Source organism: Platalea leucorodia (genome assembly GCF_965183815.1).
Source record: "Platalea leucorodia genome assembly, chromosome: 27".
NCBI classification, from domain to species: Eukaryota; Metazoa; Chordata; class Aves; order Pelecaniformes; family Threskiornithidae; genus Platalea; species Platalea leucorodia.
Window position 1 is genome coordinate 1 of NC_138849.1, and position 21,565 is coordinate 21,565.

The following is a 21,565-nucleotide window of genomic DNA, read 5'->3' on the forward strand; positions in this document are numbered from 1 at the left end:
GGGGGGCAATGGGGGGGGCAGTTGGGGGGGCTGGAGGGGTGGGTAGGGAGCGGAGGGGGGGGCAGTTATGGGGCTCGGGGGTCAGTTAGGGGGCGGGGGGGGTGTGAGGGGGCAGTTAGGGGGCGGGGGGGGGCAGTTAGGGGGCTCAGGGGGGCAGTTATGGGGCTAATGGGGGGGCAGTTATGGGGCAGGGGGGCAGTTATGGGGCAGGGGGGGCAGTTACGGGGCTCGGGGGGGGGCAGTTGGGGGTCAGAGGGGGGCAGTTATGGGGCAGGGAGGCAATTATGGGGCTGGGGGGGCAGTTATGGGACTAACGGGGGGGCAGTTATGGGGCTCAGGGGGGCAATTATGGGGCAGGAGGGCAGTTACAGGGCTCGGGGGGGCTGTTAGGGGTCAAGGGGGCAGTTATGGGGCTCGGGGGGTAATTATGGGGTGGGGGGCAGTTATGGGGCTCGGGGGGGGGCAGTTGGGGGGGTGAGAGGGGGCAGTTGGGGGTCAGAGGGGGCAGTTATGGGGCAGGGGGGGCAGTTACGGGGCTAAAGGGGGCAGTTATGGAGTTCACTGGGGCAGTTACGGGGCACGGGGGGCAATTATGGGGCTGGGGGGGGGCGTTATGGGGCTCAGGGAGGGCAGCTAGGGGTCAGGGGGGCAGTTATGGGGCTAACGGGGGGCAGTTATGGGGCTCAGGGGGGCAGTTATGGGGCAGGGGGGCAGTTGGGGGTCAGAGGGGGCAGTTATGGGGCTAATGGGGGGCAGTTATGGGGTTCAGGGGGCAATTATGGGGCAGGAGGGCAGTTACGGGGCTCAGGGGGGGCAGTTATGGGGCTCGGGGGGGCAGTTATGGGGCAGGGGGGCAGTTACGGGGCTCAGGGGGGGCAGTTGGGGGGTCAGAGGGGGCAGTTACGGGGCTCGGGGGCAGTTGTGGGGCTAACGGGGGCAGTTATGGGGCTCGGGGGGGCAGTTGGGGAGTCAGAGGGGGGCAGTTATGGGGGCAGGGGGGCAGTTGGGGGTCAGCCCCCCTGACCTCTGACCCTTGACCCCCGCCCCCCCCCCCCCCCCCCAGGCCATGGCGCAGGCGGAGGCCCCGCGGTGTCGCCGCGTGGGGATCCTGGGCTACGGCCAGTTGGGTACTGGGGGGGACTGGGAGGGACTGGGAGGGGGGAGCTGGGGGGGTATTGAGGGGCTGGGGGGGGGGGTGGGGGCAATTGGGGGGCAACTGGGGGGCTGGGGGGGCAATTGGGGGTAATTGGGGGGTAAATGGGGGCAATTAAGGGGGGTAACTGGGGGGCAAGGGGGGCTGTGGGGCAATTGAGGGGGTGAGGGGGGGCTGGGGGGCAATTGGGGGGGCAACTGGGGGGCTGTGGGGCAATTGAGGGGGTGAGGGGGGGGCTGGGGGGGGCAATTGGGGGTAATTGGGGGCCCAAGGGGCAATTAGGGGGTAACTGGGGGGCAAGGGGGGCTGTGGGGCAATTGGGGGGTAATTGGGGGCCCAAGGGGCAATTAGGGGGTAATTGGGGGGTAACTGGGGGCTCTGAGGGCAGTTGGGGGGGGGGGAGTGGGAAGTGGGGGGGCAATTGGGGGGAGTTTGGGGGCAATTAGGGGTTCATGGGGGTAATTGGGGCAACTGGGGTCGATGGGGGCAACTGGGGGGTAATTGGGGGCAATTGGGGGCAGTTGGGGGCAACTGGGGGGGCAACTGGGGGGCAATTGGGGGGCAGTTGGGATAATTGGGGGGGCAATTGGGTCAAGTGGGGGGTAACTGGGGGGTAACTGGGGCAAATGGGGGTAACTGGGGGGCAATGGGGGGGGCTATGGGGCAACTGGGAGGACACTGGGGGGTGACTGGGAGCAAATGGGGGGGGGGAATTGGAGGTGATGGGGCAGTGCCCCCCCCCCCGGGGCAGTTCCTGGGGACGGGGGATGACGGGGGGGGTGACAGGGGGTGACAGGGGGGGTGCCAGCCCCCTCCCCCAGGGCAGTTCCTGGGGATGGGGGGGTGCCGGGGGGTGATGGGGGGGTGATGGGGGGGGTGCCAGGGGGTGCCGGGGGGGTGCCAGGGGGTGATGGGGGGGTGCCGGGGGGGTGCCGGGGGGTGCCGGGGGGTGATGGGGGGGGTGCCGGGGGGGTGCCGGGGGGGTGCCGGGGGGTGATGGGGGGGTGCCAGGGGGTGCCAGGGGGTGATGGGGGGGTGCCGGGGGGGGTGCCAGGGGGTGATGGGGGGGTGCCAGGGGGTGCCGGGGGGTGCCGGGGGGTGATGGGGGGGTGCCGGGGGGGGTGCCGGGGGGGTGCCAGGGGGTGATGGGGGGGGTGCCAGGGGGTGATGGGGGGGTGATGGGGGGGTGCCGGGGGGGTGATGGGGGGGTGCCAGGGGGTGATGGGGGGGTGCCGGGGGGGTGCCAGGGGGGGTGATGGGGCGGTGATGGGGGGGGTGCCGGGGGGGTGCCAGGGGGTGATGGGGGGGTGACAGCCCCCTCCCCCAGGGCAGTTCCTGGCGGGGCAGCTGCTGGCGCGGGGCCCCCCCCCTGGGCCTGGCCCTGGCCTTCGTCTGGGCGCGGGACGGGGGGGCGGCTGGGGGCGCTGCCCCCCCCCCCTGCGCCTGCCCGACCTCCGCCTGCTCCCCCCAGCGGTGGGTACCCCCCCCCCCCACCCCCCGGACCCCAACCCCCCACCCCCGGGGGGCCCGTGGCACCTTCACCATCGCCCACCACCCCCACGTCACCCTGGGACCCCCCCCACGTCACCCCGGGACCCCATTGTCACCCCCACGTCACCCCCAGGACCCCCATGTCACCCTCAGCATCACCCGCCACCCCCATGTCACCCCGGGACCCCCCCATGTCACCCTGGGACCCCATTGTCACCCCGGGACCCCATTGTCACCCCCAGGACCCCCATGTCACCATCACCCAACACCCCATGTCACCCTGTCACCCCCACGTCACCCCCAGGACCCCCATGTCACCCTGGGACCCCACTGTCACCCCCAGGACCCCCATGTCACCATCACCCAACACCCCATGTCGCCCTGTCACCCCCCACGTCACCCCCAGGACCCCCATGTCACCCTGGGACCCCACTGTCACCCTCAGGATCCCCTGCCACCCCATGTCACCCCCATGTCACCCCCATTCCCCCTCTTCCCTGCCACCCTGCCACCCCCTGTCACCTCCCCAGACCCCCCTGTCCCCAGGGTCCCCCCATGTCCTGGTGCCACCCTGTACCCAAGGGTCCCCCACGTCCCCGTGCCACCCCTCATCCCCAGGGTCCCCCCACGTCCCGGTGCCACCCCCTGTCCCCAGGGTCCCCCATGTCCTGGTGCCACCCTGTACCCAAGGGTCCCCCACGTCCCGGTGCCACCCCATGTCCCCAGGGGTCCTCCACGTCCCGGTGCCACCCAGTGTCCCCAGGGTCCCCCCGCGTCCCGGTGCCACCCCGTGTCCCCAGGGTCCCCCCACGTCCCGGTGCCACCCCTCATCCCCAGGGTCCCCCCACATCCCAGTGCCACCCCATGTCCCCAGGGTCCCCCCATGTCCAGGTGCCACCCCTCATCCCCAGGGTCCCCCACGTCCCGGTGCCACCCCGTGTCCCCAGGGTCCCCCCACGTCCCGGTGCCACCCCTCATCCCCAGGGTCCCCCCACATCCCAGTGCCACCCCATGTCCCCAGGGTCCCCCCATGTCCAGGTGCCACCCCTCATCCCCAGGGTCCCCCACGTCCCGGTGCCACCCCGTGTCCCCAGGGTCCCCCCATGTCCCCGTGCCACCATGTCCCCAGGGAGGTGGACCTGGTGGTGGAGGTGGCACATCCCTGCGTGGCCCGGGAGCACGGCGAGGACATCCTGGCCCACGCTGACTTCATGGTGGGGACACGGGGCACGGGCTGGGGACAGCGGGGACAGGGCGCCGGGGGACGTGGGGAGGCTGGGGACAGAGGGGATGGGGTGGTGGGGACATGGGGACACGGGGAGGTTGGGGACACTGGGGATATTGGGGACAGGGGATGGGGGTGGTGGGGACATGGGGAGGTTGGGGACAGAGGGGATGGGGTGGTGGGGACATGGGGACACGGGGAGGTTGGGGACACTGAGGATATTGGGGACAATGGGGATGGGGTGGTGGGGACATGGGGACACAGGGAGGTTGGGGACACTGGGGATATTGGGGACAGGGGATGGGGTGGTGGGGACATGGGGACTCTGGGGATATTGGGGACACTGGGGATATTGGGGACAATGGGGATGGGGTGGTGGGGACATGGGGACTTGGGGAGGTTGGGGACAGAGCGGATGGCATCTTGGGGACAATGGGGACAGCAGGGGACAGGATGGCAGGGACACTGGGGACAACGGGGATTTGGGGACAGTGGGGAGGTTGGGTCCCCCCTGCTCCAGTGCCACCCCCTGTCCCCGGGGTCCCCCCATGTCCTGGTGCCACCCCCTGTCCCCAGGGTCCCCCACGTCCCAGTGCCACCCTGTGTCCCCAAGGTCCCCCCACGTCCCGGTGCCACCCCCTGTCCCCAGGGTCCCCCCCTGTCCCCAGGGTCCCCCATGCCCCAGTGCCACCCCCTGTCCCCAGGGTCCCCCCCTGTCCCCAGGGTCCCCCATGCCCCAGTGCCACCCCCTGTCCCCAGGGTCCCCCACGTCCCAGTGCCACCCTGTGTCCCCAAGGTCCCCCCACGTCCTGGTGCCACCCCCTGTCCCCAGGGTCCCCCCCTGTCCCCAGGGTCCCCCATGCCCCAGTGCCACCCCCTGTCCCCAGGGTCCCCCCTGTCCCCAGGGTCCCCCATGCCCCAGTGCCACCCCCTGTCCCCAGGGTCCCCCACGTCCCAGTTGGGGACAGGACAGTGGGGACAAGAGGGAGGTTGGGGACAGCAGGGTGGGGACACCGGGGGACGGTGGGGGGCCCCCGGGGGACGTGGTGGCCCGAGCCGCTGTCCCCAGCTGGGGTCCCCCACGGCGCTGGCCGACCCCGAGACGGAGCGGCGGCTGCGGGGGGCGGCGGCGCGGGGGGGCCACACGCTCTACGTCCCCCGCGGCGCCCTGTGGGGCTGCGAGGACATCCGGCGCATGGACGAGGCTGGCACGCTGGCCGTGAGCCGCCCGCGGGGACAGCGGGGACGGGGGGACAGCGGGGGGCGGGGGCGGGATGCTGGGGGGCTGGGGACACCAAGGGGTGGGATGCTGGGGACACTGTGGGGCTTGGGATGCCGTGGGGTTGGGGACACCAGGGGTTGGGGACACCAAGGGGTGGGATGCTGGGGACACCGTGGGGCTTGGGATGCCGTGGGGTTGGGGACACCAAGGGGCTTGGGGACACTGAGGAGGTGGGACATCATGGGGTTGGGGACACCATGGGGCTTGGGATGCCGTGGGGTTGGGGACACCAAGGGTTGGGACACTGGGGTTGGGGACACCAAGGGGTGGAATGCTGGGGACACCATGGGGCTTGGGATGCCGTGGGGTTGGGGACACCAAGGGGCCTGGGGACACTGAGGAGGTGGGACATCATGGGGTTGGGGACATCAGGGGTTGGGGACACCAAGGGGTGGGACACTGGGGTTGGGGACATCATGGGGTTGGGGACATCATGGGGTTGGGGACACTGAAGAGTGACATCATGGGGTTGGGGACACCATGGGGCTTGGGATGCCGTGGGGCTGGGGACACTGAGGAGGAGGGGACACCAAGGGGTGGGACACTGTGGCATCGGGGACATTGGCTGGACTGGGGACCAAGTCAAGGTTTGGGGACCACGATGGAGGTTGGGGACGACACTGGGGTTTGGGGACAGTGTCTGAGGTTGGGGACCACATCTGGGCTTGGGGACAGTGTCCAAGACTGGGGACCACATCCAGATTTGGGGACAGTGTCCAAGGTTGGGGACCACATCTGGGTTTGGGGACAATGTCCAAGACTGGACCACACTGGGTTTGGGGACAACGTCCAAGGTTGGGGACCACATCTGGGGTTGGGGACCGCAGCTGGGTTTGGGGACAGTGTCCAAGGTTGGTGGCACCATCTGGGCTTGGGGACAACGTCCAAGGTTGGGGACAACATCCAGATTTGGGGACAACGTCCAAGGTTGGGGGTCATGCTGGGGTTTGGAGACAGTGTCCAAGGTTGGGGACAACATCCAGATTTGGGGACAATGTCCAAGACTGAGGACCACACTGGGGTTTGGGGACAACATCCAAGGTTGGGGACCACATCTGGGTTCGGGGACAACGTCCAAGGTTGGGGGCCACATCCAGATTTGGGGACAACGTCCAAGGTTGGGGACCACATCTGGGGTTGGGGACCACACTGGGGTTTGGGGACAACGTCCAAGGTTGGGGGCCACATCCAGATTTGGGGACAGTGTCCAAGGTTGGGGGCCACACTGGGCCTTGGGGACGGTGCCCAGGCTCGGGGCCAGCGTGTCCCCCCCCCAGGGGCTGAAGGTGACGATGACGAAGGCCCCGCAGAGCTTCCGCCTGGAGGGGCGGCTGCGGGAGCGGCTGGCGGCGGCGGCGGGGGGGCGGGCGGTGCTCTACGAGGGTCCCCTGCGTCCCCTCTGTCCCCTCGCCCCCAACAACGTCAACACCATGGCGGCCGCCGCCGTGGCCGCCCCGCGCCTGGGCTTCGACGGCGTCCGCGCCTGCTTGGTGGCCGACCCCAGGTGGGCGACGGGCCCCCGCCCCCGGCGGCCCCCGCCCGCGCGCTCCGTCCCCCGTGTCACGGCCCCCTCGCGTCCCGCAGCGTCCCCGACTGCCACATCGTGGAGGTGGAGGTGACGGGCGTGGGGGACGAGGGCCGGGCGCTGCGCGTCACCAGCACCCGCCGCAACCCGGCGGCGCCGGGCGCCGTCACCGGCGATGCCACCCGCGATGCCTTCTGGAGCAGCCTGCGGGGTGGGCGCCCCCCCGGCCCCTGTCCCCCGTGTCCCCTCCTGTCCCCCCGTGTCCCCTGTCCCTCCATGTCCCCATGTCCCCCCATCTCTCTCCATGTCCTGCGTCCCCCCATGTCCCCGGTGTCCCCTCATCTCTCGTGTCCCCCTGTCCCTCCACGTCCCCTGTCCTCCCATGTCCCCTCGCCTCTCTCCATGTCCCCTGTCCCTGTGTCCCTCCATGTCCCCATGTCCCCCCAGATCCCCCCACGTCCCCAGTGACCCCCCATGTCCCCTCACCTCTCTCCATGTCCTGTGTCCCCGTGTCCCTGCATGTCCCCGTCCCCCCAAATCCCCCCGTGTCCCCTCATCTTTCTCCATGTCCCCCATCCCCCCATGTCCCCACTGTCCCCCCAGATCCTCCCATGTCCCCAGTGTCCCCCATGGCCCCCCATCTCTCTCCATGTCCCCTGTCCCCTATGTCCCCTCCTGTCCCCCATGTCCCCCAGATCTCTCCATGGCCCCTGTCCCCCCATGTCCCCCCTGCCCCCTCATTTCCCCCGTGTCCCCAGTGCCCCCCCATGTCCCCTCGCCTCTCTCCATGTCCCCTGTCCCTGTGTCCCTCCATGTCCCCCCATGTCCCCATGTCCCCCCATCTCTCTCCATGTCCTGTGTCCCCATGGCCCTGCATGTCCCCGTCCCCCCAGATCCCGTGTCCCCTCATCTTTCTCCATGTCCCCTGTCCCCCATGTGTCCCCACTGTCCCCCCCATGTCCCCTCATCTCTCTCCATGTCCCCAGTGCCCCCCCAGATCCCCAGTGTCCCCATATCCCCCCTGTCCCTCCATGTGTCCCCAGTGTCCCCCCATGTCCCTTCATCTCTCTCCATGTCCCCTTGTCCCCCCAGATCCCCCCATGTCCCCAATGCCCCCCCATGTCCCCTCATCTCCCTCCATGCCCCCAGTGTCCCCCAGATCTCTTCATGTTCCCAGTGTCCCCCCAGATCCCGTGTCCCCCCATGTCCCCCATGTCCCATAGCCCCCACTGTCCCATCTCTCTCCATGACCCCCGTGTCCCCATGTCCCCTGTCCCCCCCCAGATCCCCCCATGTCCCCCCCATCTCTCTCCATGCCCCCTATGTCCCCCCATGTCCCCAGTGTCCCCCCATGCCCCCCCATGTCCCCATGCCCCCCCGTGTCCCCCCCGTCCCCCCATGTCCCCACTGTCCCCCCATCTCCCCCCATGTCCCCCCGAGCCCCCCGCTCACCCCATCTCTCCCCCCCCCCCCCCCAGCCTGCCACGGACACGGCGGATGCGTCCAGCTCTGCTGAGGCCGCGGGACCGGGGCCACCCCGGGGCCAGTGCGGGGCCAGCGCGGGGCCAGCGCGGGGCCACCCCGGGGCCAGCGCGGGTGACATTAAAGGCGGCCACACCGGCACCATGGCGGCTGCGCCTCATCATGGCGGCGGGCGGGCGCGGGGCATGACGGGAGGAAGGTCGGGAGCGCGGCGCAAGGCACGCCGGGAAACGGGGCCAGCGGCCGTTACCTGTCTACGGGCCGCGCCGCAAGGCACGCCGGGAGGAAGGTCCGCCGGGCCGGCAGCCGCGGTGCACGCCGGGAGCTGTAGTTCCCACCCGGGGGTGGAGGCCGAAGCCGGGACCGGGACCGGGACGGGGACCGGGACCGGGACCGGGACCGGGACCGGGACCGGGACCGGGATCGGGACCGGGGGGGGCCGGGATGCGGCCGCCACCGGCCCCGGAGGAACGGCGGGGTGCGCTGGGCCGGGCCGGGGGGGTCCCGGGGGGCTCGGGGAGGCCCGGTTACCCCGAGGAAGGGCCTGGAGGGGCGGCGGAGCGGCCTGGAGGAGGCCCGGGGGGGGGGGGGGTGTCCCGGGATACCGGGGGGCGTTTGGGGGGGTCCCGGGGGGAGTTGGGGGGGTCCCGGGGAGCCGGGAGGGGCTTGGGGGGGTCTGGAGGGGTTTTGGGGGGTGGGAGATCTGTGGGTGCGGGGGGGGGGGCTCTGGAGGGGTTTTTTGGGGGGGATCTGGGGGTGTTTGGAAGAGTTGGGGGGCACCGGGGGGGATCGGGGAGGCGCCTGGGGGGGTGTGGGGGGGTCTGGGGGTGCAGGGGGGTCTCAGGAAGCTCGGGGGGGATTTGGGGGGGATCTGAGGGGGATTTTGGGGGGCCTGGGGGTGTCAGCAAGGGCTGGGGGGGATCTTGGGAGACTTTTGGGAGGGGTCTGGGGGCGTCGGAAAGGTCGGGGGGGATCTTGGGGGGGCCTGGGGGTGTCAGGAAGGGCTGGGGGGGATCTTGGGGGGGGGCCGGGGGCATCTGGGGGGGATCTTGGGGGGTTTGGGGGTGCAGGGGGGGTCTCAGGAAGCTCTGCAGGGATTTTGGGAAGGTCTGGGGGGATTTTGGGGGGTCTGGGGGTGTCAGGAAGAGCTGGGGGGGATCTGGGGGGGGTTTGGGGGGGGTCTGGGGGCATCGGAAAGGTCTGGGGGTGCCTGGGGGGATCTTAGGGGATTTTGGGGGGGTCTGGAGGGGATCTTGGGGGGTTTGGGGGTGCAGGGGGGGGTCTCAGGAAGCTCTGGGGGGATTTGGGGGGGTCTGGGGGTGTCAGCAAGGGCTGGGGGGATTTTGGGGGGCCTGGGGGTGTCTGGGGGGATCTTGGGGGGCTTAGGGGTGCGGGGGGGGTCTCAGGAAGCTCAGGGGGGATCTTGGGGGGCCTGGGGGTGTCAGGTAGGGCTGGGGGGGGGCTGGAGGGATCTTGGGGGGTTTGGGGGTGCAGGGGAGTCTCAGGAAAGTCTGGGGGGGGCTGGGGGAATTTTGGGGGGGGTCTGGGGGTGCAGGGGGGGATTTTGGGGGGACCCAAAGTGATCTTTGGGGGGGTGGGGCTGTAATTTTGGGGTGCCACCAGCACTAACACCCCACCCCCCCACAGGCAGCCAGGCCCCCCCCGACCCGAGCACCACAGCGGGGTCCCCCCCATCGCCGCCATCGTCGCCGTCGTCATCATCGTCGCCGCCGTCGTCATCATCGTCGCCGCCGCCGGCGGCTCCCTACCACGAGCGCCAGCGCCTGGAGCTCTGCGCCCTCCACGCCCTCAACAACGTCCTGCAGCGGCCCTGCTTCACCCGCCGCGCCGCCGACGCCATCTGCCAGAGGCGCGCCCCCCTTCCCCCCCCAAAAACCCACCCCAATTTGGGTCATTTCACCCCTTTTTACCAATTTCTCGTTTTTTTTTTTTTTTCCCCCACCCTAGATTGGCTCCCGGCGCTCGCCTCAACCCCCACCGCAGCCTCTTGGGCACCGGCAACTACGACGTCAACGTCATCATGGCGGCGCTGCAGAGCCTGGGGCTGGCGGCGGTTTGGTGGGACAAACGCCGGTGCGCCCCGACGCCCTCATTCGGGGGCTTTTTGGGGTGTTCGCACCCCAATTCTCAACCCTTTTGGGGTTGTTATTTTTTTTTTTCCTCTTTCCAGCTCGCTGGAGCGGTTGGCGCTGGGTGAAATCCTGGGGTTCATCCTCAACATCCCCTCCCGGCTGTCGGTGGGGTTCGTGGCTTTGCCGTTACGGCGCAAGCACTGGTTCGCCGTCCGCCAGCTCGGCGGAACCTACTACAACCTCGATTCCAAACTCCGGGCGCCCGTCGTCATCGGCGGCGAGGCGGAGCTGAGGTAGGGGCGACGCCGGCGCGGCGACGGCCGCGGCGACGGGGACGCGGACGCACACCCGCCGCTTTTCCCTCCGGCAGGGCTTTCCTGCGGGATTTCCTTTCCCGAGGGATCTGCGAGGTTTTTCTCGTCGTGCCGCGCGCCGCGGAGGAGGCGGGCGCTTGGCTGAGCCCCGAGTGACACGGCAACGCGGCGACGGGTGACAACGCCAACGGGTGACGACAACGCCTTGCCCTCCGCTTCGGGATGAAACCGCGCCACTTTGGGATTTCTTTTTCTCCTCCCCCGCCCCGTCCCTGAGCGCTGCCGACGGGGTCGCGACGACGGTTTTGTCACCGCGCCGGCGCTTCGATTCCCCTCCGATTTCGGGTGTGCGAGGGGGCGCGGCGGCGGGGAGGGGGTGCCGCGCGCCGCTTGTGCGTGCCGCCCTCCCCGTTCACGCGCGTCGCGTGCCGGTTGCGCGCGTCGGACGCCGGTCGTGCGCCTTTACCAGCTCCGCAACCGCAACCTCGGGGCGAGCGTGGCGCCGAATTGGGCTTAATTCCCCCCGAAAAGGGGATTAAAAGCGTTGGTTGAACAGGTTTTGCGTCTCCGCTCCTCGGGGGAAGGCGTCCCTGCGGGGCCGAGAGCGGGAGCGTGGGGCTGAGCCCCCCCAAATCCCCCCCGCGTGACCCCCATTTTTGCGCCCTGCCCTCGCAGCGGGGCTTCCCCGGGCGCGTCCCCCCCCCCCCGCGGAGCAGCCGCAGGCCCGGGGGATCCCGAGGGATCCCGGGGGATCCGGTAGGATCCCAACGGCGCCGCTCCTGCTCCCGCCCCGCTTCTCCCCGCTCCCCCGGGGCGGCTCCAAAGCGCGCCCGCTGATTGGCCCGCGCCGTCCAGCCTGGCAGCCAATGGCTGCGCGCCGCTTGGATCCGGCCGCGGGTTCGATTCCCGGCCAGGGAAAAATGAGAAACCGACCCCAAACCCCTCTTTTTTGCACCCATTTTCGTTTTCAACCCACTCGCCACCAACCCCCCACGCGGGGGCTCCACCACGGCGCCACCTCCGCCGCGCTGCCGCCTCCTCTTCCTCAAGGGCGGGAGGGGCGAGATGTGGGGTTAAAAAAAATAAACCAACAAAAAAAAGGCGGGGAATATGCAAAACAGGACGCGTTGCTATCGCGATAGAGGCGCGACAGGGCGGAGGCACCGCTGGGATTCGAACCCAGGATCTCCTGTTTACTAGACAGGCGCTTTAACCAACTAAGCCACGGCGCCGCGCGCTGCTCGCAGCCGCCCTCGCCCTCCCTCTGCCGCCGCCGCCGCCCCCCCGCCTGTCCCGCCCCCCCCCCGCCGCCTCCCCACGCGTGTCGGCGGCTCCCCCCGGGGGCAAAGCGGGGGGCAAGGGGGGCGGCGGACCCGGCCGCGGCCCACGCGTGGGGGCTCAGCAGCGGCAGCCGAGGGGCGCTGCCAGCCCCCTCCTCGTTAGTATAGTGGTGAGTATCCCCGCCTGTCACGCGGGAGACCGGGGTTCGATTCCCCGACGGGGAGGCCACGTCCTTTTCTTCTCCCCCTCCTTTTTTAACCTCGTTTCCTCTTCACCCCCCAACTCCACCCCCTCATTTTTCCCACCCTAAGGCAAATCAAAGTCACTTTTCGATCGCTTTCTCCCCCACCCGCTCCGGAACGGGCTCACCTGATCAATCGCACACCACCTTACCACTCTCCCTCTACTCAAAATTAACGTTAACCCCACAAAACCAATAAAACAATATATAATTACGTTAAAAACAGGGTAAGTGAGGATAATTAACGCGGTTGGGGGGAACACACGGGCCTAGGAAGGGTACGGGCACCGGCCCAGCCCCGCTCCCACACTCACCGCGCCGCGGACTGAGCGCGGCGGCGCCTCCGCCGGGTTTTATATAGCGCAGGTGCGGACCGGAGTGGGAACTGCGAGCCGACGCGCTGGCGCCCCGCCCACCGCCTCCACCGACCAATCGCGACGCTCCTCTCATCCACCAATCAGAAGGCGGCTCTGGAGTTTAAACCGGTGGTTTTGGCGCTAAAATGGGGAGCGCTCGCCCCCGGCCTGGGGCAACAGCGGCTCCCAGCGGCTCCCAGCGGCTCCCAGCGGCTCCCAGCGGCTCCCAGCTCCCTTTTACGGCCTAATTTTCCCCTCTGGAAGCCTGATTATCCCGGGTATAGCGTTACCGTAAGGAAGCAACTTGCTCATTCCAGCGCTGAGCTCCGGTTAAGCGCCCACCGAGCAAGCGGGAGCATCGCGGCGGGCGGGCGCTCTCCTCCCTTGAAGATTCCTCAGGCTTGAAGGCCTGAGCGATCCCGTGTGATCCAATTCTTCCCCGCTGCCAGCAGGAGGTTGCGTTGGGCTCCTCCGGAGGCTTCTTCCAACCCGATCGAGCTTGTGAAGGTGTCAGGGCGGCCGCCCGTGCGTTGTGGGAGCGTTGGGTGCTTGTGCGAAAAATCCCTGATGTTCAGGAGGGGGAAATATTTAGAAAAATGGGATGGGGGAGGGCGTTGAGCCTTGGCGGGGGGCGTTGAGGGCGTGAGGAGAACGCAGAAAAGGTGAATGGAGGAATAAAAAGAGGAAAAAAGAACGCTTAGCAGAGGATGGTTTCGATCCATCGACCTCTGGGTTATGGGCCCAGCACGCTTCCGCTGCGCCACTCTGCTGCTTGTCGCGACGGTTTGCTTTGTCCTGATAAAGCGGATTTGGCAAAATTCCCTCCCGCAGCCCGGCTTGGGCGGAGACCGGTTGCGGCGCCTCACAGAAGAGGGTGCATGGGAAGCGGGCAGGGTTTTCCCGGAGGGAAAAATAAGGGTGGGGGTGGCCTCCCCTCCCCCGCCGGGATGTTGTTCCCCACCTAAGACCCCCCAAAAAGACGACGGGGGGCTCCCCGCCCCCCGCTGGAGATGCCGGGGCTTGAACCCGGGGCCTCATACATGCGAAGCATGCGCTCTACCGCTGAGCTACATCCCCTGCGCGCGCCCCGCGCCCGCCGCCGCCCTTGGCACCGCCTTCCCCCCCGCCAAGCCCCGCCCACCTCAAGCCACGCCCCCTCTCACGGCGGAGGGCGCCCCATGGCGGCGCGGCGGCGGCGCCGAAGCGGCGGACGAGGTGGCCGAGTGGTTAAGGCGATGGACTGCTAATCCATTGTGCTCTGCACGCGTGGGTTCGAATCCCATCCTCGTCGGCTGGGTCCTTTCTTTTTCCCCATTCCCCTTCTTCACCTTTTTTACCAACCGGTTTTTGAGTCCTCCCCGCCATTTCCACCTCCCCCCCCGCCAAATTCCCGCAGCCGAGCGCCTGAGCCCCCCGCGACCCCCCCCCATTCTGCTGCAGGCTCAGAACCCCCCCCCCCCCCGCCAGTGCAATTTCCCAATCCCCCCTTTTTTTTTGCAGGTTTTACCCTTTTTTTTTACAGCCACGCGGCTTGCAGGGGGCGGAACCCCGTGCTATTTTCCAACCCGGGCTCCCCCTTTTCTCTTTCAGCTGCAGACCCCCCCCCCCAACCCCCCCCAATGTTCCAATTTTCCCATTTTTCCCCCCAAATTTGGCTCCGAGCAGCGGAGCCGGGCGGCGGGGGGGGCCGCGCACCGCGGGTCTCTGTGGCGCAATCGGTTAGCGCGTTCGGCTGTTAACCGAAAGGTTGGTGGTTCGAGCCCACCCAGGGACGAACTTCAGTATTTTGGTTTATTTATTTTTCCACCCGTGGGGAGTTTTTTTGTAGTTTTGGGTGGGAGTTTCACACTGCGGCGCGGTCAGTTTTTGCGTCCCAGGTGGAAAAATGGAGTAAAAAATAGGTAATAAACGGGTGGGAAGGGAAAAATTAGGCGTTGCATTGGCCGGGAATCGAACCCGGGCCTCCCGCGTGGCAGGCGAGAATTCTACCACTGAACCACCAATGCCCCCGCGAAAAAGTTCCTGAGAGACCCAAAAATCAGGGGATTCACCCTAAAACGGATGGGTAAAATCTTTCCGCCCGCCAGGGGTGAGCCTGCGCTCATTAGGACGCCGCGCTAATGAAGGTGAAGAACGAGCAGAGGCGCCGCTCGCTGCCTGCGCGCTGAGAGATTTGAATTTGGCGCGCTCGGCGCTGATTGGCTGCAGCGTGCGGGTGGGCGGGGCCTCCCCGGGGGGGGTCCGGTTCCCTCCCGGCCTCCGCGGCCGCGGCCCGAGGGGAGAGCGGGGCCCCGCGGGTCCGGTAGCGCCTTTGTCCCCCGGGGAAGCCCCGCTGCGGCTCCCCCAGAGCCCGGGCCCCGCGAACGAAGCCCCCGGGACCGGTTTCGCTCCGTTCCGCCGCCGTTAACCGGTACCAGCGCCGCTTCCACCGCTCCCGCCCGTTCCCCGCGCTGTGCTCGGCAGGATCCAAACGGCGCGCTCTGATTGGTTAAAACGCCCCAAGCCTCAGCGCCCAATCAGAGCGCGAGTTTTGGAGCCGGTCTATTTGCATGCAGGGGAGGTGTGGCCTTGCTCGCCGCCTCAGCCAATGAGCGTGCGCGGCGTTCCAACCCCTCATTTGCATATCGCCGCTATAAAAGCGCCGCCGCCCGCTCGCCCCCTTCATTTCTCGGCCTCCTTTCGCAGCGGTGGCGGTGACCGGATCGAGAGGGCGATGCCTGAACCGGCCAAATCGGCGCCCGCTCCTAAAAAAGGCTCTAAAAAAGCGGTGACAAAGACCCAAAAAAAGGGAGATAAGAAGCGGCGGCGCAGCCGCAAGGAGAGTTACTCCATCTACGTCTACAAAGTGCTGAAGCAGGTGCACCCCGACACCGGGATCTCCTCCAAGGCCATGGGTATCATGAATTCCTTCGTCAACGACATCTTCGAGCGCATCGCGGGGGAGGCCTCGCGTTTGGCTCACTACAACAAACGCTCCACCATCACTTCGCGGGAGATCCAGACGGCCGTCCGGCTCCTGCTGCCCGGCGAACTGGCCAAGCACGCCGTCTCCGAGGGCACCAAGGCCGTCACCAAATACACCAGCTCCAAGTGAAACCCCCGGATCCGGCTGAACTCAACCCAACGGCTCTTTTCAGAGCCACCCACGTTTTTTTAACCAAAGAGCTGAGATCGCTCCTGCCACCCCTCTCCCCCCCCCCTCTGTTTTTTGGCCTTTTTGAGGATTGTACCGGTTTGTAGCTCGTGGGGGGGGGGGGTGGGGAGGGAGCGGGCGTTTTAAAAAAATAGGTTCTCTAGCTGTTTTTTTAACAAAACCGCGGGTTTTAGGCTGTCGTTACGGTTTTTCCCCCGCTCCCCGCGCCGCGTTGGCGGGGCCGCTGCCGCTTTCCCCTTCAAACCCGTTGCTGCGCTCTGATTGGCCCGGGCGGGCGCCTTGTGGGCGGGGCGTAGGGGAGCGGCGCGGTTTTCCCTCTGGTCCGCCGCCGGGCTATATAAACCCCCGCGGGCGGAGCGGCCGCGGCCATTGCGGGGGCGGGGTGGGGGGGGGGGCGCGTCGCTGCCGGGGGGGGGGGGCGGGGAACGGAGCGGTTCGTTCCTATAGGTGGGTGCTGCACTTTATATACGCGTCTATACGGCGCTTTGGGGGGGGGGGGGCGGCCTCTTTTTCCCTCCTTCTCAGGGGCAGAATTGAGGCTTTTTCGGACTAAGATCTTTGTAATAAAAGGGGTTTGAACGTCAGAACGCCGCCTGTTGTACACGCCTTCACGCCGCTGCTGTGCTTGGGTGGGTTTTACTCTTTATTTGTCTAGAACAGAGATCAATCATAGAACCGTTAAGGTTGGAAAAGACCCTTAAGATCATCGAGTGCAACCGGTAACCCAGCACTGCCAAGTTCACCGGTAAGCCATGTCCTCGAGCACCACGTCTGTCCGTCCTTTAAACCCCCCCAGGGACGGGGACTCAGCCCCTGCCCTGGGCAGCCTGGGCCAGGGCCTGGCAGCCCTTTGGGGGAAGGAATGTTCCCTAATACCCAACCCAACCCTGCCCTGGCGCAGCTTGAGGCCGTTCCCTCTCGTCCCATCGCTTGTTCCTGGGGAGCAGAGACCGACCCCCCCGGCTCCAGCCTCCTTTCAGGCCGTTGCAGAGAGCGATGAGGGCTCCCCTCAGCCTCCTCTTCTCCAGGCTGAGCCCCCCCAGCTCCCCCAGCCGCTCCTTGGGCTCCCGCCCCGCCCTGGCCACGCCCCAACCTGACGAACCAATAAAACGGCGCCGATTCCTGGCCAATAGCGGAACGACGTTTGGAGCCGCCGCGTCTCTGGCCAATCAGCGAGCGCCGGGGAGGTTATAAAGGGGGGGGGGTGGGGAGCGGGCGGGACGGCGGCCGCGGGCAGGGAGGGCGTCGCTCGCTTCCTCAGGCTGCGGGTGAACATCGAGGCGATGAACCCCGGCTTTTTACATCTGCTAAAGCCGGTTTTTATCTATGAGCAGCTCGGCGGCGGGGCTAAGGGCCGGCCGCGGGCTCCGCTCTCCCGCGAAGAGCGTATTTCAGGTGGATGCCGGGCGCCGAGCCCTGCCGAAGGTTCAATGGCCTCCAGACGGGATCAATCAGCTGAGCGCTGATTGGCCGCGCTGCGAGCCGGCGGCTTTCCCATTGGTCCGCAGCGGAAGGGGGGGGCGGGAGAAGGTGGTGGTGGGGGGGCGCGGTTCTCACTCCGGTCCGCCCCGCCGGGCCGTACGGCCTCAAACGTCCGTTCCCCCCCCCCCCGCCAGCACCTTTTTCACCTTAAAACCTTTCAAAAATGATAGTTTTCGCTCTAAAAAATCCCTGTTTTCGCCCTTTTTCCCCGCGCCGCGGGCGTTTCCCCCACCGCCCATGGGCAGGCGCCGGTGGGGCGCCGCCAGGAGCCCGGATAGCTCAGTCGGCAGAGCATCAGACTTTTAATCTGAGGGTCCAGGGTTCAAGTCCCTGTTCGGGCGAACCCCGCTTGCTTTTGTTTTTCCCCTCCGCCCGGTCCCTTCCCCCGTTCCCCCGCCCCGGCCCCGCCGCTCCCCGGCCCCGGAGCCGTTTTAGGTTGGCGGCGGAGGCGGCGGGGAGGGGTGTGGGGCCCGGCGGGGCGGCCCGGGCGGGCCGGTCCCATGGTGTAATGGTTAGCACTCTGGACTCTGAATCCAGCGATCCGAGTTCAAATCTCGGTGGGACCTTCCCCCTTTCTGTCTTTTTTTTTGGGCGACAGCCGGTCGCTCTGTGTCGCCCCTGCTCAGGGCAGCGGGGGGGGGGGGGGGGTCCCCGTTTGGGGACCGCGGGGGGACGCTCAGTTTGGGGACTGCCCCCAGCGTGTCACCCCCGCCCAGGTATGACGTGAATATGACCCCCCTCTGCGGGGACGGCGGGTGACGTCCCACGCGTGACGCCCCACTGGGGACCTTGTGTAACCCCCCCTCCTCCCCGCCTTGGGGGACAGCGTGTGACACCCCGCGTGTGACACCCCGCGTGTGACACCCCACCGGGGACCGCACGTGACGTCCCAAGTCTGACGCCCCACCGGGGACCCCGCGTGACGTCCCGTGTTTGTCACCCCATCAGGGACCTTGTGCGGCCACCCCCCTCTCTGGGGACACCCCGTCTGTGACCCCCCCCCCCCCCCTTTGGGGACACCCCATGGGCACCACACGTCACACCCCGTCACGGTCCGTGCGTGGCACCCCAGGGCTGTCACCCCGTGCGCCCCACCACGTGCGCTGCTCCGTAGGTGACGCCCCACCAGGGACCACCTCTGAAGTCCCCTGCGTCTGCCACCCCCCCCTTGGGGACCACAGGTGCCACCTGGAGGGGGAGGGGACCTCATCTCATCCTGTCCCCAAGGGGAACGGAAAGCCTGGGCTCTCCCAGTCCCTCCCAGTCCCTCCCAGTCCCACAGCCCCCACAGCAGGACCTGGCTTCTCCTGCCCCACGGCCCCGGTGGTGGTGGTGACCATCGTCCCAGTGAGCGACTGGGGACGATGGGGACACGGTGCCCAGCGGGTTGCTGGCCCTGGGCGGGGTGACAGGACCCCCACTAGCAGCCCCCAACCGGCCCCGTGTCCCTTGCAGGCTGGTGGCACAGAGCAGGGGACGTGAACGTGGGGACAGGGACGGGGCGGGGGACGCCGGGGTGGGGACGGGCGACATTTTCCCCCCACCCCAAATAATCTCCTTCAGGACATCCCGCTGGCGGGGGCGGCCGGGCACGGATCCACCCCGGGACTCGCCGCCTCACCCCAGGCCAACGTCCCCTCGCCGTGGTGGCACTTTGACTCCGGCGACACCAACCCTGATAAACCGATAACCCCTCAAATTGCAAAACCTTCTCGAGCAAAGGGCAACGCCCGGCCAGCTTCACCCTGGCTTTTCCAGCAGCTGCCAAAAAAACCCATTCCCTCCTTGTGATAACTTTATAGGCCGTGAACACCCGGGGTTGCAAATCGGAGGCAAAGGTGATACGGCAGCGAGGCTGCGCTGAACCCGTTCGTTTTTTTTTTTTTCTCTTTAATTAGCAGGAAGGTTAATCATCCCATCAGGTTACTCATCCCGTCAAGAAGCAGCTTGCCAGGTGCTCACGCCCAGGTTGGGGATTTAAAGGGCAACCTTTGGGGTTTTTGGTTTTGTTTTTTTTTTTCCTGCCGGCGAGTAGGGAAAATACACGTGTTTGCACGGGAAAAGGGGCGCGAGGCGGGCGAAACGCTTCGGCGTTGGCCTGGTCCTGCTTGGAAAGGGCCGGAGATGTGGCCGGTTTCTGAGAAAACGGGGGGGGGAAGGGAGCAAGTTTTGTTGGGGTGGGGTTTCCATGTGGGAGCACCAAGAAAGTAAACACCAGATAGGCTGATTTCCCTGCTTTTACGATGAAAGGAGAAATGCTGGAGCTGTTTGGGGTCAGCGGGAGCTGTTTGGGGTCAGCTGGAGCTGCTGGAGCTGTTTGGGGTCAGCAGGAGATGCTGGAGACGTTGGGGCCAGTTGGAGATGTTGCAGATGTTTGGGGTCAGTTGGAGATGTTGCAGATGTTTGGGGTCAGTTGCAGATGTTTGGGGTCAGCTGGAGATGCTGGAGCTGTTTGGGGTCAGCGGGAGATGTTGGAGATGTTTGGGGTCAGCTGGAGCTGTTTGGGGTCAATTGGAGATGTTTGGGGTCAGTGGGAGATGTTGGAGATGTTTGGGGTCAGCTGGAGCTGCTGGAGCTCTTTGGGGTCAGTTGGAGCTGTTTGGGGTCAGTTGGAGCTCTTTGGGGTCAGCTGGAGATGCTGGAGATGTTTGGGGTCAGTTGCAGATGTTTGGGGTCAGCTGGAGATGCTGGAGATGTTTGGGGCCAGTTGGAGATGTTGCAGATGTTTGGGGTCAGCTGGAGATGTTGCAGATGTTAGGGGCCAGTTGGAGATGTTGCAGATGTTTGGGGTCAATTGGAGATGTTAGGGGCCAGTTGGAGATGTTGCAGATGTTTGGGGTCAGTTGCAGATGTTTGGGGTCAGCTGGAGATGTTGCAGATGTTTGGGGTCAGTTGCAGATGTTTGGGGTCAGCTGGAGATGTTGCAGATGTTTGGGGTCAATTGGAGATGTTAGGGGCTAGTTGGAGATGATGCAGATGTTTGGGGTCAGTTGGAGCTGTTTGGGGTCAGCTGGAGATGCTGGAGATGTTTGGGGTCAATTGGAGATGTTAGGGGCCAGTTGGAGATGATGCAGATGTTTGGGGTCAGCTGGAGATGTTTGGGGTCAGCTGGAGATGCTGGAGATGTTTGGGGTCAATTGGAGATGTTTGGGGCCAGTTGGAGATGATGCAGATGTTTGGGGTCAGTTGGAGATGTTGCAGATGTTTGGGGTCAATTGGAGATGTTAGGGGCCAGTTGGAGATGATGCAGATGTTTGGGGTCAGTTGGAGATGTTGCAGATGTTTGGGGTCAGTTGGAGATGTTAGGGGTCAGCTGGAGATGCTGGAGCTGTTTGGGGTCAGTTGCAGATGTTTGGGGTCAGCTGGAGATGCTGGAGCTGTTTGGGGTCAGCAGGAGATGTTGGAGACATTGGGGCCAGTTGGAGATGTTGCAGATGTTTGGGGTCAGCTGGAGCTCTTTGGGGTCAGCTGGAGATGCTGGAGATGTTTGGGGTCAATTGGAGATGTTTGGGGCCAGTTGGAGATGTTGCAGATGTTAGGGGCCAGTTGGAGATGTTGCATATGTTTGGGGTCAGTTGCAGATGTTTGGGGTCAATTGGAGATGTTAGGGGCCAGTTGGAGATGTTGCAGATGTTAGGGGCCAGTTGGAGATGTTGCAGATGTTTGGGGTCAGTTGGAGATGTTTGGGGCCAGTTGGAGATGTTGCAGATGTTAGGGGCCAGTTGGAGATGTTGCAGATGTTTGGGGTCAGTTGGAGATGTTAGGGGCCAGTTGGAGATGTTGCATATGTTTGGGGTCAGTTGCAGATGTTTGGGGTCAGCTGGAGATGCTGGAGCTGTTTGGGGTCAGCTGGAGCTGTTTGGGGTTGCCTGGAGACATTGGAGATGTTAGGGGTCAGCTGGAGATGCTGGGGGGCTGGATGGAGATGTTGGGGCTGGATGGAGATGTTGGGGCTGGATGGAGATACTGGGTTTGGATGGAGACGGTGGATGGATGGAGACGTTAGGGGTTGGATGGAGACTTTAGGGGTTGGATGGAGACTTTAGGGGTTGGATGGAGATGTTGGGGTTGGACGGAGACGTTGTAGGCTGAATGGCGATGGCACTGGATGGAGACATAGGGGGTTGAATGGAGACGGGGGTTGGACGGAGACATTGGGGGTTGGACGGAGACGTTGGGGGTTGGACGGAGACGTTGGGGTTGGACGGAGACGTTGGGGTCGGATGGACATGTAGGCTGAATGGAGATGGCATTGGCTGGAGACGTTGGGGTTGGCTGGAGACGTTGGCGTTGGATGGAGATGATGTAGGTTGAATGGAGATGGCATTGGATGGAGATGTTGGGGTTGGATGGAGACGTTGGGGGTTGGATGGAGATGTTGTAGGTTGACTGGAGATGGCATTGGCTGGAGATGTTGGGGTTGGCTGGAGATGTTGGGGTTGGCTGGAGACGTTGTACGCTGAATGGAGATGGCATTGGATGGAGA

General features: G+C 66.0%; 3 protein-coding genes across 4 annotated transcripts; all 3 read left to right on the top strand.

The window, feature by feature from the left end:
• Positions 1 to 1,066: 1,066 nt before the first annotated feature.
• On the top strand, positions 1,067 to 8,192 carry ASPDH (aspartate dehydrogenase domain containing; the record flags this gene model as incomplete). Its single annotated transcript, XM_082333715.1, is given in 10 exon segments — positions 1,067 to 1,127; positions 2,481 to 2,515; positions 2,517 to 2,576; positions 2,579 to 2,617; positions 2,619 to 2,626; positions 3,774 to 3,858; positions 4,939 to 5,088; positions 6,429 to 6,655; positions 6,736 to 6,887; positions 8,155 to 8,192. Coding segments are annotated over 10 exon segments (855 nt in total).
• A 302-nt stretch (positions 8,193 to 8,494) lies between these two features.
• On the top strand, positions 8,495 to 11,122 carry JOSD2 (Josephin domain containing 2). Of its 2 annotated transcripts, XM_082333699.1 has the most exons (6): positions 8,495 to 8,515; positions 8,558 to 8,636; positions 9,806 to 10,028; positions 10,127 to 10,252; positions 10,350 to 10,544; positions 10,622 to 11,122. In XM_082333699.1, exons 2-6 carry the CDS (start codon positions 8,603 to 8,605, stop codon positions 10,719 to 10,721), a joined length of 678 nt encoding a protein of 225 aa, XP_082189825.1. In that variant the 5' UTR covers positions 8,495 to 8,515; positions 8,558 to 8,602; the 3' UTR covers positions 10,722 to 11,122. The 2 variants fall into 2 exon arrangements, with proteins under 2 accessions (XP_082189825.1, XP_082189824.1); XM_082333698.1 differs by having other exon boundaries at positions 8,498 to 8,636.
• A 4,002-nt stretch (positions 11,123 to 15,124) lies between these two features.
• LOC309600975 (histone H2B 5) lies at positions 15,125 to 15,899 on the top strand. The gene has a single exon (XM_082333706.1). It carries the CDS (start codon positions 15,157 to 15,159, stop codon positions 15,535 to 15,537), a length of 381 nt encoding a protein of 126 aa, XP_082189832.1. The 5' UTR covers positions 15,125 to 15,156; the 3' UTR covers positions 15,538 to 15,899.
• Positions 15,900 to 21,565: the final 5,666 nt, after the last annotated feature.